The sequence below is a fragment of the Podarcis liolepis genome (assembly GCF_965112155.1).
Source record: "Podarcis liolepis genome assembly, chromosome: 6".
NCBI lineage: Eukaryota > Metazoa > Chordata > Lepidosauria > Squamata > Lacertidae > Podarcis > Podarcis liolepis.
The window spans coordinates 50,485,478-50,504,374 of record NC_139559.1 but is presented as its reverse complement, the minus strand read 5'-3'; the positions used below and the strand labels follow the sequence as shown (position 1 = coordinate 50,504,374).

The 18,897-nt window shown below is 43.1% G+C and overlaps 1 protein-coding gene across 12 annotated transcripts in view; it reads right to left on the bottom strand.

Annotated features, from left to right (window-relative positions):
- Positions 1-955: 955 nt before the first annotated feature.
- Positions 956-18,897, bottom strand: part of ST3GAL3 (ST3 beta-galactoside alpha-2,3-sialyltransferase 3) — a 165,477-nt gene continuing 147,535 nt past the window's right edge. For 9 of the 12 annotated variants that reach the window (XM_083510791.1, XM_083510797.1, XM_083510796.1 and 6 more), the window contains one exon: positions 956-5,170. In XM_083510791.1, coding sequence (XP_083366917.1) covers positions 5,081-5,170 — 90 coding nt within the window. In that variant the 3' untranslated portion in view covers positions 956-5,080. Of the gene's footprint in view, positions 5,171-9,705; positions 9,905-18,897 lie in introns of all 12 variants that reach the window. The other 3 variants (XR_014527878.1, XR_014527879.1, XR_014527880.1) reach the window with 1 other exon arrangement.

Sequence of the window (18,897 nt, the reverse complement as noted above, 5' to 3'; positions counted from 1 at the left end):
TAAGAGACAGCTGCATATTCCTGCATTCCAGGGGGCTGGACTAGATGATCCCCAGGGTCCCTTCCAACTCAATGATTCTAAGAAAGCAGATTTCATGGAAGGCTACCAAGTTTCCACTCTGTGGGCACATCATTACAGTACCTGTTCATGTTGCTGGTTCAGTACGACTTTATGCAACTCAAAGTGTAGCTGGTGTGACCTCAGCAATGGTAGCAGTCTTTTCTCACATGGCATTCCTACAGCACTAATAGGAACTCTGCTGTGCAAACTGCACAACTCATCCAGGCTCACTCTCACCTCTGTCAGTTGCACAGTTAAGTGATGTGTTTGTATCAGATGAAGCCTCATGAGCTTGTGGCTTGCAGGGATTGAGTACACTGCACAATAAAATATGATATTCTCCAAATAATCCCAGGATGGATATTATGTAAGGTATCTGTCTGAACATAGATACCAGATAGTAGCAACAACAAAAACACACCCAGCTGTGGCATGGCACCATTGGGATCTGTATAGATAAGCTGCAACTTCCTCAGATGACAACAGGTGGCCTCTTATGAGTTTTTGTGAAAGAGTGGTACCTAAAGCCCAGAATACAGAATGTCTGCACATTAAACTATGAAAGCACACCATGTGCTGAGGTTAGCTCGTCCATAGCTCCCCAATGTGGTTGAAAATAATGTTATATACACAAGGCCTAGAGTATCTATTTTCACTCATTTGACTTTTTATGTGGAAATACAGTATAAAGGTGCTCCAGTTTCCTTTTCTCACAGGAACAGCTCCTTATAAATCTAGGAGCTGATTTTTCTGTGTGATTTCACCAGTAGCTGTTTACTAACTATGGAAGCGACTCCAGGAACAAGTTGCACCAATCTGTAAGCATCCCTCTGCCTTTTCACTTGAGAGGAGGGGAAGGGAGGGGAGGGCAGGGAGGGAAACACAGACACAGAAATCCAGACAACGTCTTTTATAGTTTTATTGCTTCCATGATATGAATAAGTCACAAGTGACTTGGAGGCTCATACATCACACCACCTCTTTCTTAGCTAAAAAGAAAGTTCAAACAATAGAAACTGCACAATTTAATAAAACTATGCATGTTTCAAGCACATTAACAGGGTGGGCCCCTTCACCATCCACCGCAATGTGGTTCAGTCCCTCTGTAGGATGGGCCAGCAGAGCTCACTCTAGTACTTTGTACTCCTTGAATGATATAGAAAGACTGTGTTTCTAAACTGTTGATGCCAGGGCAGGTGACTGATAGTGAATGGCATGAACAAGGGTCTCTCTTGCTGAGGCTCTGTGAGATCTGTAAAGCACGCCCCCAGCCTCTGTCCATAACAGCTGCAGGCTCACTAGGCTAGCAAAGGATTTGCTGTATTCCCACTGAAGCCTACGAAACAACTTGTAAAGTGAAGTTTCTGACTTTGAAGAAATAGTCACAAAAATGGAACAGGCATTTAGTAATTGTCACAAACAATTAAGTTTTCGCATAATTTCTGTAGGAAATGCCTGAAGGCAACTGTAAAGCTCCCAGCCATGATGATCAGACAAATGGTATACATCAGTGGGTAATTCCAGTGTAAACCACATTCCTTCAGAGTCCAAGGCTAAGGGAAGTCAGGAAGCAGCAGAAGATCCTGCTATCTATCTCCTGTGCAACATCTTCCCCATCCCAAGGTATGCTATTGCTGGGTTACCTTGGGTAAATTACTCTCTCCCTGTTTCAGTTCAGCTATCTGCAAATTATAGAACTGCAACATTTAATCTATTAACTGGTTTGATTACTCAGTTAAAACACTGAAGAAGTGTCCAGATTAATTTGGCAGATTTTTTTTTTAAAAAGTATTACATTTAATACAAATACTTGTAAGAACTAGTGATGCCAAGCCTAATCTTAACAGAGGCATCATCCTTTCCCATCAAACAAGAGGGAATGCCTCTTCTAAGATGATTTCAGCAATGACATACATGTGCACTGAGCAACGGAAGCATGATTTTATTTTATTTTTTGCTTCTGAACTATATACAAATTTGATTAATTGACTGAAACTCATATAATAAGCTTTCTTCTTAACTGGGGACAGCCCTACTAAAATTGGAATAATTGCAAATTTTACATGATTATTATGAAGTTGAAAGAAATAAGATTTGTAAAATATTAGGAATACTCAGTTTTACCCTTTTGCACGTGCAGTTGAGTTAACATTTGCCAATGAGCAATGTCTGTTTTTCTCCTCTGGGTAGCAACCTTGACTCAGAATGGAGGTGGATTGAGGGCATAGCCTCTGTGTATCAGTGATCCTTTCCTGACAAATGTTCCTCTTTTGCACATGTCGTAGGAACGGTACATGACTAATGGGATAGAAAGTGTATGCACTTAGGGGCAGCAAATGCACTAAAATAGCATAGATTGGCAGGAAAGAGAGTTCAACCCACCTCTTATCACTCTACCATTACATCCAAAAAAGTGGCAGTGGCTCCATTTCCACTCTAAGAATCCACAAGTGTAGCTCTCTGGCCAGGACCCTGAGGTAACTGATCCAGGGCAGGATAATAAAATGGACTCAACACAGAGCACAGGAACTAACAACATTATCATCTTAATACTTTTTCAGCACATCACTCTTGATGGACTAATGCCATAGCCTTGCTTTCTGTGTGGCTTGATTTCCAATAGGAGACTTAGCACTGGTCAATATGGTGGAGGCCTGCTCCCCAATTCTACAACTCATTCACACTCTTTGGGCCTATCAGAACACACACATACCTCCCATCCAGGCTATGTACAGTGATGAATGAATGACATATTTTTCAGAAACTTCTATAATCTTGGAAATTTCTCATTGATTCATGTAGCTGAAATAGCTCTCCCAGGAACGCTGCAAACCCAGCTGCAGAAACTACGGAAGTGGAAGTTAACATGACTTGAGTACCAGTTCAAAGTGAACCAGTGTCACCTGGGGAAAACAGAGCATTTGGGGGCAATTATGCTCCACTCTTCTGGCCTGGGCAGCAATTCCAATTCAGTTTTGAATCTCACAAGAAAGCATTCAAGTAGGCAAAATTTGGATGGATATATATTTTTGCCTAGCTGTGTTGCTGGATGCTTAGCAAACCAGGTCTGACATTTCTGAAAACTATCAGGAGGTTAGTGGAGCAGATAAACAAATAATAGAGATGTATTCAAATGCGCTAATTCCAATACAAGAAGGGCTGGCTACAAATTCAATACTTCACACTCCAGCTCATTACTCTCAGCCAACAAGGGCCAACAAACAAAGCAGCCATCCTCCCCTATGAGGAGCTGCCATTCAAGCCTGACACACTTTGATGCACATGCAAGGAAAACAGCACACTTGGGAAGCTCTGCCAGGCTCAACTCAACTCCTGCCCAGAGTATGTCAGCTTGTGCGTTTTGGGTCAGTAAAAGTTAAAAATGCCAACATTCAAGAAATGCTTTTACCTTAAGTAGTCCTACAGAGGTACAGGGTCAGTGGAGGCAGAGGTTAACTAGCCTGGGGACTTAAGTTAGCTCTTGTATCATTAACTAATTCCATAACCATGCTCTTACCTTTCCAAATGACCCTGAAAAACAATTATGGAAATGCACACTCACATTGCAGAATACAGGGTAACACCACTGGCATACACAGAATAAACATTCTTCATGTCTATCTGCATAACAAGAGTAGTTCAGATTCTCATATCCTCTCTGTGCAAGGAAAGGCAAGCCAATGATTTTAATGCACTGTTGAACCTCACGTCAATGCAAAATATATTGGTATTTTAGAAGAGGAGGGGTAAGAGCCCCTGAGAAAGCTTCTTGGGTGCACAGATCCCCAGACAAATTATGCCATTTGACCCTTCCCACTGTTTGGTCACTTTGCACAATATATTTCTAACCTTTCCAAAACAAATGGAACACACTTGTGCAAATAGTGCATCTGACACTTAGGGCACAGGAATACAAATACACCTCTCTGTCCCCTTTAAAAGGATGCAGAAGGATTTGGTAACAGACTGAGTTAAACACCTGACACATGGAAGCTAAAAATGGGGTAACTGCAGGCCAGGCAATTTCTATCAGTATCTCCAGAGGAGCTTAAACACTATCAAGGTAGTAACCACTTAAAATAGAATACAACCGAATGAGTGTAAAATTTCTGGCACCATTAGTTGCTGAACACTGGTGAAACTTCATATTTTAGGACAATTTCTGACCTGATCCAAAAATAAATTATTCCCTCCCCAAGCAAAAAAACAAAAACAAAAAAGTACAGAACACTTCAGAACCATGATGCAGTTGCCACAGAAAACAAATATTTTGGGGTTTCTTCCAGCAGGGCCTGTGGCTAACCTACCAAACAGGTAGAAATCCCCCAGCACATTGAAGTGAGTTCTGTGAACAATGGCTAAAAATGCAGCCTGGTGAATGTTGGCAGCAGTGGCTGCTGCATGAGAAGCAGGGAGTCTGAAGATCCAATAGACCTCTAATTGCTCCATCTAGGGCAAAGTGAGGCCACAATACTTTTAAATTATAGCAGCACCAACAACAGACAATTCTTGGACGGATTCAAGCCCTGCAAAGGGGCTGTGGCTGGCACAGAGGCAGGCTAAGTGCAACACCAGGTCAGGTGTCCCATGGGGCTGGTGCACAGGCCAGGCTCCACTTGATATATTTAGTGTGATTCTCAAGAGTTTCTTTATATATATATATGCATGTATATATATAAAATAATGCATTGGACATTCAAACACTGCTGCCTCCGGCCTGGCTCCTGTTCCCATTTGGCACAATTTTGTTTTGTTTTACCACTCTGTTTGTTCTCTCCAGTGATATTCCATCTCAAGAACAAGATCCTCTTGCAGTTCCGAGTGTGCGACCTGCCCCCTCAGGCCAGTAGCCACTGCTCCCCTGTGAGCCCTGGTGCAGGCAGGCAGAGCAGGCCAGGGAGACTTTTCAAGGGCACCGTGTGTCTCTAAAAAGCCGGGATTCTTGCCAAGGACCTCTTGCTGCCCTTGTCCTCAGCTGTATGCATGTAGCTGTGCAATTCCGCACACTGGCTGCGCCTCCTCATATTCCACTGGTGAGGTCTGTGATTACTCGAGCTTTCACCAGCTTTCGTAGAAACTCCTTCTCCCGCTGTATATTGTGCGTCCAGGACTGCAGGGGGTGGGGAGTGGAAAAGGAAAGACAAAAAGTGAAGAAAAAGTCAATCACTGCCCCGTTTCAGGTTTGTAAAGCTCTATTGTTAGTCTCAGAGCTCTGATCACAGAGTCCAGATCAAGACTTTACGCTATACAGGTGCATTTAAAGGCTCCTTGCTCTTGAGGCATCATTGTGACACTTAAAAAAAAAAAAGGAATAGCTGCTCAGCAGCCAGATGTCATGGTGTAGCATGCTTTCTCTTAAATTAATCCGAAATCCTTTGCCATATTATTATTGCTATTATTTATTACTCCTGAAGGACCAGGTGCGCAACCTGGGAGTCATTTTGGACTCGCAGCTGTCCATGGAGGCGCAGGTCAATTCTGTGTCCTGGGCAGCTGTTTATCAGCTCCATCTGGTACGCAGGCTGAGACCCTACCTGCCTGCAGACTGTCTCACCAGAGTGGTGCATGCTCTGGTTATCTCTCGCTTGGACTACTGCAATGCCCTGTTCGTGGGGCTACCTTTGAAGGTGACCTGGAAACTACAACTAATCCAGAATGTGGCAGCTAGACTGGTGACTGGGAGCGGCTGCCAAGACCACATAACATCGGTCTTGAAAGACCTACATTGGCTCCCAGCATGTTTCCGATCACAATTCAAAGTGTTGGTGCTGATCTTTAAAGCCCTAAATGGCCTCGGTCAAGTATACCTGAAGGAGCATCTCCACCCCCATCATTCTACCCGGACACTGAGGTCCAGCGCCGAGGACCTTCTGGCGGTTCCCTCACTGCGAGAAGCCAAGTTACAGGGAACCAGGCAGAGGGTCTTCTTGGTAGTGGCACCCACCCTGTGGAACTCCCTCCCACAAGATGTCAAAGAGAACAACAACTACCAGACTTTTAGAAGACATCTGAAGGCAGCCCTGTTTAGGGAAGCTTTTAATGTTTGATGGATTACTGTATTTTAATATTTTGTTGGAAGCCGCCCAACAAAATATTTAATATTATTCCCAAAATATTATTCCCAAAAACATAACATGTTTTGCAATAAATGATCGGAAAATGTGCTGCAAAATGTGGGATAACATTTGCTTTAATGCAACATCATCTAACCTCCTCACAAACAAACCAAAATGAGTGGTTATTAAGTAGTCAACATTGTCTAATCACCCTGCAAACAAATCAGGATGAATGTTTCATAAACAAGTCATCTGGAAGCACAGGAGGAAACAAATATGACAACAGAGCCCTCTCAATCAAAGCAATGATCTAAAGGCTGGACTATCTATCTATATCAGAGAGAAGATGAGAGAAAGATGTTCTGATTGGTTAGTGAAGAGTAGGTGTGCTGGATGAGGAAGTGTTGGAATTTACAAGCCTAATTGTTGTCAAAAAGTAGCTGGTTTTAAATGTACTGTGGTAAAGTTTCTTATAATGTTTGTTAAAACATTTTATTGGTGTTTCTATTCTTTGAACACCACATCTAAATCTAAAGGTGAAAATATATAAAAGCCAGAATTACAAATTTGGGATTCAATTGCATTGCATTCCAACAGTTTCTGGAGGCACCTGCTGAAAGCAGCATAATGTCCTTTTCTATGGAAGTAATGTGATGATACAGAGCAATGCAGTGGTTTGTAGTTCTCCAGGAGCTGCTATTTTCTGGATCAGCCCCTATGATGAACGCAGCTGAATAAATAAAATAAACAGAGATCTTCATTCAGCGCACAAAACTGCAGCCAGACTATATTCTCACAGCCTCTCACTTCCAGCTCTTCTTGATTATGCCCTAACCAATCATTCAGATGCATCTTCAACTACACCTTCAACTGCAGAAACAATTGACATATATTCTATTAACATAGCCTGAAAACAATGAATGCAAATGCCTTTCCCTCAACCAAGAAAAGACATTCCTCTCCTGTTCTAGCACCCACAAATAGTGCATTACCAAGACTTCTTTCCTTTCATCTACTTCTTTATGGATGCTAGAAAGCAAACAGAAGCTGAGCTTGAGAATACTGGGAGCTGTACTGTATCTAATAGGTTAATCATGCAGAACATTTCAGAGATGGTTATTACTGGGCCATGAAGACAGCTAATCACTATCTCGTGCCGTGGCTGGCAGAGAGTGAGCAACAGAGGCAGAGCTGAGGTCATTGGTATGTAGACTCTGTTCTCCATAAGGCTAAGGAGAATCTGCCTAAAATCTCAGTCTTCTCTGAATCAGTTACACTTGCCAAGCAGGCATGCACTAACTACAGCTTGTTGCAAAGTGGTAAAGTTTGAGTAACAAATCCCAGAAGCTGCTTATCTGAGTTAGTCAGTATCTTCATCCAATACCACAGTGACAAATTCTTTGCCTCAGAGAGATACAAGCCTCTCTCTCTGTGTGTGTATATATGTGAAGTGGTATAGTCATGCTGGCCACATGACCCGGAAAGCTGTCTGTGGACAAACACTGGCTCCCTCGACCTGAAGTGAGATGAGCACTGCACCCCATAGTCAAGTTTGACTGAACTTAACCATCCAGGGGTTCTTTCCTTTACTTATGCTCCCCAGGATAAACTGAGTCATATATACATGAGTGCACTGTCACTATTCAAACATTATTAGTCTTCTAACAAATAGGCAAAATAAGCACATCATCAACCAGTATAATTGCAGTAAAACCTCTGATGTTAATACCCAATGCCCCCTTGTTTTACAAAGGAAATTAGGATGCACTGTTGGAAGGAGTGCAGAAATTCCCAAAGAGGGACTTGGGCAGATAGGCATCTTGCCCAGCTGACAGAAACAGACAGCTGGAAAGTGAATGTCAAACAGTCTCAAACAGACATAGGGGCCAAGTTTAGAAAAGCTGCATATTACAAAAATCTTTATCCATGGGTCTCTGATCTTCCTCATTGTATCCACAGCCCCAATGTCATTCATTGACAGCTGCCTCTAATTATGAAACTTCTCTTTATTGTAATGGCAGAACACAAAGTAGCCTTCTCTTCTCTGCATCATATGTCATGGCCTCACACTGCCTGACCCAGCCTTTTGGCACATGATGAAGACTGATAAGTCACACCCAACGAGCCTTAGCGGTAGTGCTGGATATTTGCATTTAACATGTGGGATTCTGGGATATCATATGCAAATAAAATACAAATCCCCAGGATCTATTTCACCCTGGTGAACATTCCACCATGCCAAGAGAGCTATGTACACTGATACCCAGACTGAATATTACTGATACTGCATATCATTGCAACAATGATTGTTGTTTTAATATTAAGGGTAGCATGTTGAGCATCTACTTGTGGTACCACTGAAAAGGCTGCATTAGTTATGTCTGTCATTTGCCATAACAGTTGCTTCCCTAGCTAAAAGCTTTTCCAGGGATCTGGGAACAAAGTTGCAGTTGTTGATCTTGGTGAGACCATTTGCCACAAGTGAGCCCCTCACCTGCATCAAGAAACACAGCAAGGTGCCATGGTCCACATAAATAATTTTAGCTAAGTGTTGGGACATACCAATCTGAGGGGGAAAGAAGAGGCTCATCCCCGCTCCATCTATGGTTACCAATTATAGAAGAAAATCTTCTTACTGCAAATGGCTAATCAGGCAAATAAAACTGCATTCCTGCGTTTAGCTAAGATTAGAAGAGTGAGGATAAGGTGGGAGTGATAAACTGAAACCCATGCTGTCCTTTCTGAGAAAGAAAGATGACCAAGTAGGAGGAAAATGAAACACATTGGATATTGATGTCACTGGTGGAACTGGGCCTCCCATGAGAACGTATATACTACAGAGGGAACTCCATCACAGGGATGTCCATTACTTGGACCATGTAATGAATGGGAAGCCATTCCAAAAAAGTAATTAACCCTACTTGGGATGCCTCAGACAACATGGTAGTATGAACCATTTCCCTCTTACTGCTAGTTATGACTTGGGATGAGTTACACTGGTCACAAATTCTGTTCAGGTGGCTTAGAAAGAGTGCATTGTCTACTTCAGCTTTCCCATCTGTCCTACAACCACATGTGGGTCATTTCCAGCCTGATTTCCTGCTACTGGTGGGGTTTCCTGTTACTCTTTGCAGTGAGGCAGAGCTGTCTGCAATCAAATGCATGTGCCAACAACAGCAGGGGTGTCAGGAGAATGTGTGGTTCAGTGGAACACAAAATTGATTTAGCTCCCTGGTTTCATGTTCTGTACCTCATTGGTCCTGTTCGCTAGGCTCTTGCTGCAGTGATGGCAGTTATGGCAGATGACTTGAACTGATTAGAAGGATTTAGCCACGTGATGGTAACATACCCCAAACTCTCTTTTGTCAGTATAAGGAGCATAAACCCAGGGCTTCTACAGAAGAGCCATGCTGTCAGAACAATATTAGCCTCAGGCAACCCATGATTATTATTATTGGAACTGAGCCCTGGAGAAACATGCTTGTAGCCTGCTAGACAAACTTCTCAGCCCACTCCTTTCATGCTCCCCCTTTCCCAGTCTCCCATTTCCAATGAGGACTCTGAACTGTTCTCAGTTGTGCAAACAAACCTGCTGAAGGTCTGAGGGGATGGCAGAAATTACAGATTTCTGTGTTTTCCAGCCAGAATGCTCCATGTGGTGTAAAAAATCTCTTCCTGCTCTCTGGGGATCAAGATAGGATTTCCTCTGTTTACAGTCTTGATTGGACTGTCTGATATTGTGCTCTGTCAGTGGTAACAGGAGCAATGGGAGATGATAGAAATCTGCTCTGCAAAACAAAAGGTGAAATGCATTCCTTGGAATTCTGGGTGCACTCACTGTAAGCAAGCGTGAAAGAGTGTGGGCTGGGGCAAGGGGAACAATAGGAGGGGCCAATGTAACATGAACTCAGTAACTGTCCCTTCATTTGCATTTTTATTTAGTTATCTATATAGCCTTTAGAAAGTGTCTTGAATATGTGCAAATGAAGAATATCCACTTCCTCTTTTATATAAGGTACTGCCTCCATGTACAAATACCAAATGGAGAACTGTGCCGGGTTTGATCATGATGCGTGATAAACCAACTCAACAGGAGGAAAAGCTGCCCAGCTACAGCCAATTAGCCTCACTGCAGTTGCTGGACCCCTGTTATCAGACATACTTATCTTGATGACCAGCACACCAAAATCCCATAAAGATTAAATCGCAGGAGGAAAACCTATAAGAAGACAGCCCCTGTTGCTTAAGAATGGCAGGCTAGGAGGGTCGTTTCCTGAAATGCCCTGATACTAATGCATTTGCCACCTGACAGAAAGCCAGCCATATGTCCAGGAAACTGTGCTGCTGCCTTGCAGCGGTAAAAGCTCCCTATTGACCATCTGTGGACACCCAACTCTACCTTCCCCTCCCCTGAGGTTAAGTAGCTCTTTTCTGGCTAATGAGCCACACGCAGGATCATACCTGCCAAGTTATTTTGTGCTGAACTTAGTATTTAATCTCCACTTTCTTTTCCTGCATGTCTCTTGTATGGAAGTTTCAACCAGGGACATTTTTCAAGTCCACATAGGGAAGCATAATCTGCAGCTATGGGAGGAAGGGGGGTGGAGAGTGGCCAGAGGCAAGGGATCTTAGGGTCTCTGGACATCTAATACAGAGGAAAAAGTGAATTTTGGCAGAGGTGTGAAATGCTGAATCTACTGAAATTCCTTCTTCTACACAAACATTTACAAGTTCTGTATGTGTTTACCCTCAGCTCTACAGCTGAGGAAGGGAAATAGAAATGACACTCTTAATCAAGTCATATTCTTGAATTAAAAACCTGGGGGTTCACCTGGATAATTTATTTGAAGACATTGATGGGCATTACTCAGCATACCTACTCTTTGGTTCTTCTTGTCTTTTATAGCTCAATATTTAGCGCATTTACTAAAAAATAAACCTAAATGAGCAAAATGGGACTTACTTCTTGTCAAAATGGCTGTATGGTTAAACTAGGGCACTCTAGGCCTCTCTATATTGCCCTTGGGCCTCTCCCCATGCCCTGTCCTTCATTGGCCCTGCTCTACCCCTCCTTTTGCCTGGCTGGAATGCGCCCTTGAAGAGTGATAATGCCTCTAACTTGCCTGGATGGAAAAATGCATGTGCAGAAATGCCTAGGTTTTGCTTGGCCTCAGTCTAGCCCAGAGGTTTTCAACGTTTTTGAGTCCACGGCTCCCTTGACCAGCTACATTCTTTCTGTGGCTCCCCTATGGGGAAACACACTCCAAACCTCAGAAATCCAGTTATTTCAACCCTTGCCTGCAGATCCAGCAGCCCTTTTTGAACACCCTCTGTTGTGGAGTGTTCCCTCAGCATCCTCTCCTCTTCTCTCCCGTCTCTTTGGGAGTCCTGCGCACAGCCACCACGGCCACTCTGGTCTCTGAGCTACCCCCCATGCACCCCAAAGAGAGGTGACTCCTCACATCGCCCCACAGGAGCCTGGGAAGAGGATGCCTCCAGCCTTAGCAGCCCAATGGAGACTGGCAGAAGGTGAATGTGAGGCCACCAATTTACTCACCTTGGGAGGTAGCAGTGGCAGCAGCAGGAGCTGCTGGGCCTGCATGGCGGAAAGGCAGAAAGTGCCCCTTCAGCACCGGGCACTAAGCTCCCAGGCACACAGCAAGTACAAGAAAGGCCAACATGGCACCTGCCTGCCTGCCCACCTGGCCTCTCACTTGTCTGTCCATTTCCAACAGCAAGGGCTGACAGACCGGCTGGCTGGGCTCCCTCATCCACTTGCTTGCTTATTCTGAGGCTGCCTCCACTCCTGGCAACCAGCAGCTTGGAGCCAGGGCTGCTACAACGAACAGCCGCACAAGCCTTTGGGAGGCAGAGACGTAAGAGGGCATCAGAGGAGGGAGGGAAGGAAAGAGGGACAGAGGCCTATTTTTCTGCGGTACCCCTGACTGTCATTCAAGGCACACTGGTTGAAAACCCCTGGTCCAAGGGCAAGAGTCACAACTGTTGCTACACCCATTTTTTGCCTCTAGCAATGCTCACCACTGACATGCACACTCTGGAAGGTTGTCCATGAGGTAATGTGGCCTTTGGGTTGAAAAAACATTTCCCACCCCTTGGACTACAGTTTTAATGCAGTGAGGAGCTGACACTTGACTGCTCAAATGATGTTAGTTAGATGTGAGCAAGTAACTTTACACCAAGATTAAACTAGATCTGGGTAGGAGGAATCAATTCTCCTATTGAGAACTCTTGAGATTCAGCTTGATTCTGCCCCCATGTGGCTGGCAAAGGATGTGCCTTAGGAACAAGATATACTACTATTGAGTGGGAACCATGGTACTGTACTGCTTTTTAAAAACCGCTTTCTATAGTGGGGAATGCATTCAAAAGGGCACTTTTAGCTATATAAATTACAACTGCAAGAGTGTTTAAAAATGCAAATTCTACCTTCAAGTTATGCCAAAAGTCTGCAATCCCCCAAAATTGCATTAGAAAAATGTGGCATATTTCTATATTTTTCTAATTTGACTGCTCTGTTATTGTGGTAGAAGTATTTAAAATTCTGAATTATTCATTTCCACCCAGAGAATTCCCCAGGGAATTATCAAAATCAGAGAAGCAACAGATTATGTACGCAGAAGGACAAACTGGGGAGAAGATGAGGGATGATGACACTAGAATCTGTAGGGAAGCTATTGCTTCACCCTGATTATTAGAAACACTACTCAGACCCTTTCTGGCTTTCAAGAATGTTATCACCAAGCATGGTTAATGGCCAGTGATGATGAGAGTTGAAGTTCAGCAACATCTGGAGGGTCAGAGGTTCCCCACACCTGCTATAAAGGATCATTTATGCTAGTCTGTCTTTTTACTAAGGAGCAGAAAAAAGCCAAAAAGCAGAAAGAGTGTGTGTGTGTGTGTGTGTGTGTGTGTGTTTGTAGCTGAAGAGACAGATAGATAAAAGGTGTGGTGAGTGGGTGGGGTGGGGGGAAGAGAATGAACCACATCAGTCATCACTGCAGCCACCTAAAAATGTACTATCCTTTTGCAGATCACGATGCCTCAACCCTTTGCCTCCCAAAAGTGACCGTGACCCTTCTTTCAGCCAGTGTTGTTTCTTGCATTCCCAGAGCTATTCACCAGGAAGGCTTGAAGAGCAGCCATGCTGCCAGACCATAAGTCATTAGGCCAGGTTTATATAATGTTTTGAAAGCAGTTTCGCTCTTCATATTTACCAGCAATTACAGGGATTCACTGTGGATAACAATGTGGCACATATTCTCTCATACTTCTTTAACTAATAGTGACACAAGAAAAAAAACCCAACCCCAGTATTGTTGGTCTGTTTCTCATCACATTAACATTTGAACATTATGGCATAGACTCAACACTAGCACTGTCCCTCCCAGTTCTTCCAGTAAATGTATTTGCATACCTTTGTATGTTTCCTGTGATTTGCCTCCCTTTCAGAAACTAAGAGTTATATGTTTAGTCTTGATGATGTGTAGGCAAACTAAGGCCCGGGGGCCAGATCCAGTCCAATCGCCTTCTAAATCCAGCCCACGGACAGTACGGGAATCAGAATGTTTTTCCATGAGTAGAATGTGTCCTTTTATTTAAAATGTATCTCTGGGTTATTTGTGGGGCATAGGAATTCATTCATTCCCCCCCGCAAAATATAGTCCGGTCCCCCACAAGGGCTGAGGACAGTGGACCGTCCCCCTGCTGAAAAAGTTTGCTGACCACTGATCTAAAGCTAAAATGTAAGGGTCAACCTAAATGTAATGAAAGCAGTTCCCAATGGTTAAGCACAGAACTATCCCAGTAATGAAAAAGAGATCATTTAAAAAAAAAACAAACAGAAGAGGCTGACGGATGAGAGAATCTGCTTTTGTTGATAGTTGGATACTAAGTCACAGAGCACACCCACTGAAATCAAGCAACAAATTAGTCAACCCTGTATCTTCTACAGTGGTACCTCAGGTTAAGTACTTAATTCATTCCGGAGGTCCGTACTTAACCTGAAACTGTTCTTAACCTAAAGCACCACTTTGGCTAATGGGGCCTCCTGCTGCTGCTGCGCCGCCGGAGCATGATTTCTGTTCTCATAATGACGCAAAGTTCTTAACCTGAAGCACTATTTCTGGGTTAGCGGAGTCTGTAACCTGAAGCGTATGTAACCTGAAACGTATGTAACCCGAGGTACCACAGTATTACCGATTTGGAAACTATTTTGAGCAATGGAAGAGTTGCATATTCGTTTTTTAAATAAAATTAATATAATACTTAAAAGAAAAACTTCCCCCATGGTTTACCTCCTTTCAGCCCCCTTCCCTAGGAATATTTTCTCGTATCTACTGTCACATCTGGTGTTAGAGCTCAGGCTGGGAGAAATGTGTTTGCAGAGAGCAGCTGATCAGGACGCAAGTTCTGTACTCCTGAGCTACACCCTGCCCTTTTCTTTGGAAATCAGATGACACCATCTATCTTTCTACATTACTAGGGCTGGCAAGTAAACACCCCCTGGGATAGGTGGGGCGCATGGGTGTGTGATTAAAGCCCCACTATCGAAATTACAGGTGACAACCTGCAGCATAGAGCCAACCTAATTTTACAAAGCCCCTGACACCTTTCCAAGTTGACCTGTTTTTCCATCCTATCAGAATTCCTTCCTTCCTGTTCTTTCTCCCTATCTTTTCCTAGGTTCTTAAGAGTGTCTAACACCTTACTTTTAATAAATGGAAGAAGCAGTAACGTATTTTACTTGATAAAAAACAACAACAGATTTTAAAAGATCCTTTTCCTGTCTGGATAGCTTGGGAAAAGGACTTTCTTTTTCAGCTGTCTCGGAACAAACTGGCAGGTTTCTGCCATATGTATATGTCACAGTCACACTAAAGTCAGAGGGTGGTATTCAACTAGGCTTTATCTGGAGTAGACCCATTGAAATTAATGAATATACCTAAATTAGGTCTATGGATTTCATTATGTCTACTCTGAGTAAAATGGTAGTTGAATGCCATCCAACTAAAACAAATCCTTTGAATATTTATTTGACAATAACCCCGTTATATTATAATTTTATGATGTTTAAATGCGTTTTTCTATACCACCATGGTATTTTTTAAGAGCTGGCAGTTCGGCAATATTCTTATAAATAAAAATCAAGCCTAGTGAGGTTCACTGCATAGGACTGGGAATTCTATGCATGGTGAAAACTGAAGCAAGGTCACCTTTATTTTGGATAAGTTAATCCAGGACACTTTTGTTTCTGGTTCTGCCCATTATAGCTTCTGGATTCACCCACTGCCCAAATGTGACTATAGAAGAAAAAAGGTTGCCCATCCCTGATCTAGACTACAGAAACTGGGGGGGAAATCACTGCAGAGGAGTGTTCTGGGGCAAGGAAAAAATGGCAAGGTTGTTCTTTGTATATTATGTGAACATTTGTTGTAAAACAGGACTGATCTAGTACCACAAGCAAATTTTCCTGCCACACCTAGTCCCCACTGATCTTGGCAGTGGAAGAAAAAATATAAATGTAGACAAAGCGCTGGAGTGGGTGGAGCTTAGCACCCTGATTGAATTGCAAATTGCCTTCTCCCTAGTCATCAGACTGATCATCTGATGAGCAGAAATGGGGAAATAACCCACCTCCTCAGCCAATCAACAGGGTTCAGCAGAAGAACTGCCTCACCTTCATAAAGAGCTACAGATAGGTAGCCGTGTTGGTCTGCCATAGTCAAAATAAAAAAATTCCTTCCAGTAGCACCTTAAAGACCAACTAAGTTAGTTCTTGGTATGAGCTTTCGTGTGCATGCACACTTCTTCAGATACACTTCAGATATACTTCAGATACACTTCTTCAGATATTCATAAAGAGAACAGCTTTACAAGTAAAATAACAAACAATTCTCATAATGAAGTATTTCTCTCTTTTTCAGTTAAATAGATTGTGTATGGAATATGTTTGGGACCAGTTTTGTACATTCAGCCTATACAACTGTGGATCAAACAGACTTCTACAGTATGTTCTATATAGTGGCCATACTGATAAGACAACATACTTCCAGTGTCACTCTGATTTTCTCCTTTTTTTCAAGAAGCAAGATGTTTCTCTATTACCTCCAGCAGCATTGTAAACAATGCCAGCTATGCCACCCTGCAGCAACTGGTATATGCATTCGCATTCGCAATGTAATCTTTTCGTGTTATTTTTTTCTACTCAGAAAAAATTAACCCTAAAGTCCTGTCTGTGTAGTGTTTGCTTTTGGGTGGAGATGCTGTTGCCTAGTCATAGCTATACTAAAATTATGGATTCCTCAAGTATATTATCTTGACAAATATCATTTCTAGAGGAAAGAGGGCTCAAAAGGGACTCAGGAGTGCTTTCCTTCTTGTCTGAATCTAGAGGAATCTAGAGTCATACATGGAAGACTCTAAACAGTTTCAAAATGACTAAGGAATACCCTTCCACACTGTTGGTGAGGGTCATTTTGATTTTGAGCCTTACAAGGTGCTTGTTTAACAAAATTTTGCTATAGCCCTCACCAATCAGTTATGACTTCACTTATTGACTAAAAGCACTGAAAGGCGGGAGCAGGCTCATATCTCACAAAACAATTGTGTCAAATGGCACCTGAAATTTTGTTTCATAAGATTTGGTATACAAGCGTTAAGGATTGGGCTCCCTGCCCAACAGAGCAGTACCCCCTGTACTCCCTCTCAGTGACCCTGAATATTAGATAAACACCTGTTTAAAAAACCCACACACACCTCAACCCTTTGGCTAAACAAAGTAGACAGAGTCTTTCACCAACAGCTTTATTTGCATAGGCATTGTGCACATTACCTTCAATGTAAGCACAATCTCTCAGCCAACTTTATGCTCATGAGGACCTAAGATGAAAGCTTGAATGTTCATATTTTTGGACCAAAACCAAGCACTTGCTCACATTTTAGATTTTCCAGTATTAGGAGTTATATATGAATTAGCTGTGGGAAAGGTAAAGACACAGCTGAGCTGATCACTGAGTCTTGGAAAGCCCCATGCATAGTGTTCCGCAAGCACCAATCAGCTAATTGTTGTGTTCTGCAAAGCCCTGTACACAGCATTTTGCAAGTGCCAGCAATTACCTTAAAGTCAGGGCTTGTGCAGCACTGTGCACCTAGCATCATACCATGGGGGTGTGGTAGATAACGATATGACCTTCTGCAAAGGTGGTTCCTGGTGTGAAAGCTCCAACAGGGAGCCACTTGAAAATGCATCTGGAGCAGGATAGGAGAGGCTTCATTGCTCTCAGATATCCTCTGTCCACTGAGATCCACTAGTCTGCCAGGTCCGTATTTAGGGATAAGGTTTTGCAGCTGCCATTCACTCTGCTGGACTCTTTCTCTGAATATACAGAGAAGAGGTGTTCTTATATTGCATTAACAGTGCTCAGTGTTTACTAGTTTTGCTTCCTGTCTGAACTCCTCCCAACCACCTCCCAGTGTTTCTAATTCTGGCAGTGGGCTGGATGGGCTATCTTTAAAGATCAAACTCACCCTCATGTTAGGGAGGGGACCAGGACTGTTACATTTGAAGTGGGTGTCCAATAATGCCTGTTGACTATAAGGCTATTAATGAGCGATAGATGTCTAGATTTTTGGGGAAATGTTTGATAACTATTACCATAAGGATGCAACTATACAAATTTACTCATGAGTTGTCCCACTGAGTTCAGTGAGTCCTACCTGCTCCATCTAGGCTGGATGCTTCCTGGATGATTTGCATACCTTCATATGCATATAATTTACACCACAGATATGTAGCCGGTAGCCAGAAATGCATGATTTCACAGTAACATACTGTGCTTTCAGCATTTTTGCCCTTAAAAATCTGACAAAACCTTCAGCCTTACATAGTGCAGCAGGTAATAGAAAAAGGCCATTTGTTTCTATCCTGAGGTTTTATCACTCATGTCTTTGCACAGGAGGGGCCATCTCCACCCAGCTGCAAACAAATGCAATTCATTGGCTTTGTGTGTATTGAGAAGAAATTCCCTAGAGATGAGTCACTGGGTTTTTAAATGGTGTCCAGGGAGATGTCAAGCAGACATTGCGTGTAAATCAATGACACACCTTGCGTTAGGGAACACACACCGTAGCCTGCAGGTCTGTTCCCTCTAAGACACAGCACAATAGAATTGCCGGTTGATGGACATTCCCAGAGAGGCACCTATTAATGACTGTGCACATGCGCATGCACGCAAATATACACTTTTGGGACTTGAATTTTCTATTTATTCCTATTATGTGAAAACAATGGAGATTTGGGCTGGGGTTCTTTTACCTTCCTGAACTGAGTTTAGCAGAGAGGTATATATATTATTTTTAGGGCCACGGGTGGCGCTGTGGGTTAGACCACAGAGCCTAGGACTTGCCAATCAGAAGGTCAGCGGTTTGAATCCCCGCAACAGGGTGAGCTCCCATTGCTCGGTCCCTGCTCCTGTCAATGTAGCAGTTCGAAAGCACATCAAAGTGCAAGTAGATAAATAGGTACCGCTCCGGCGGGAAGGTAAACGGCGTTTCCGTGTGCTGCTCTGGTTCACCAGAAGCGCCTTAGTCATGCTGGCCACATGACCCGGAAGCTGTATGCCAGCTCCCTCGGCCAATAAAGCGAGATGAGTGCCGCAACCCTAGAGTCGGTCACGACTGGACCTAATGGTCAGGGGTCCCTTTACCTTTACCTATATATATTGTTTATAGTACACAGATCTCTTTTATCAGACTATTCCAT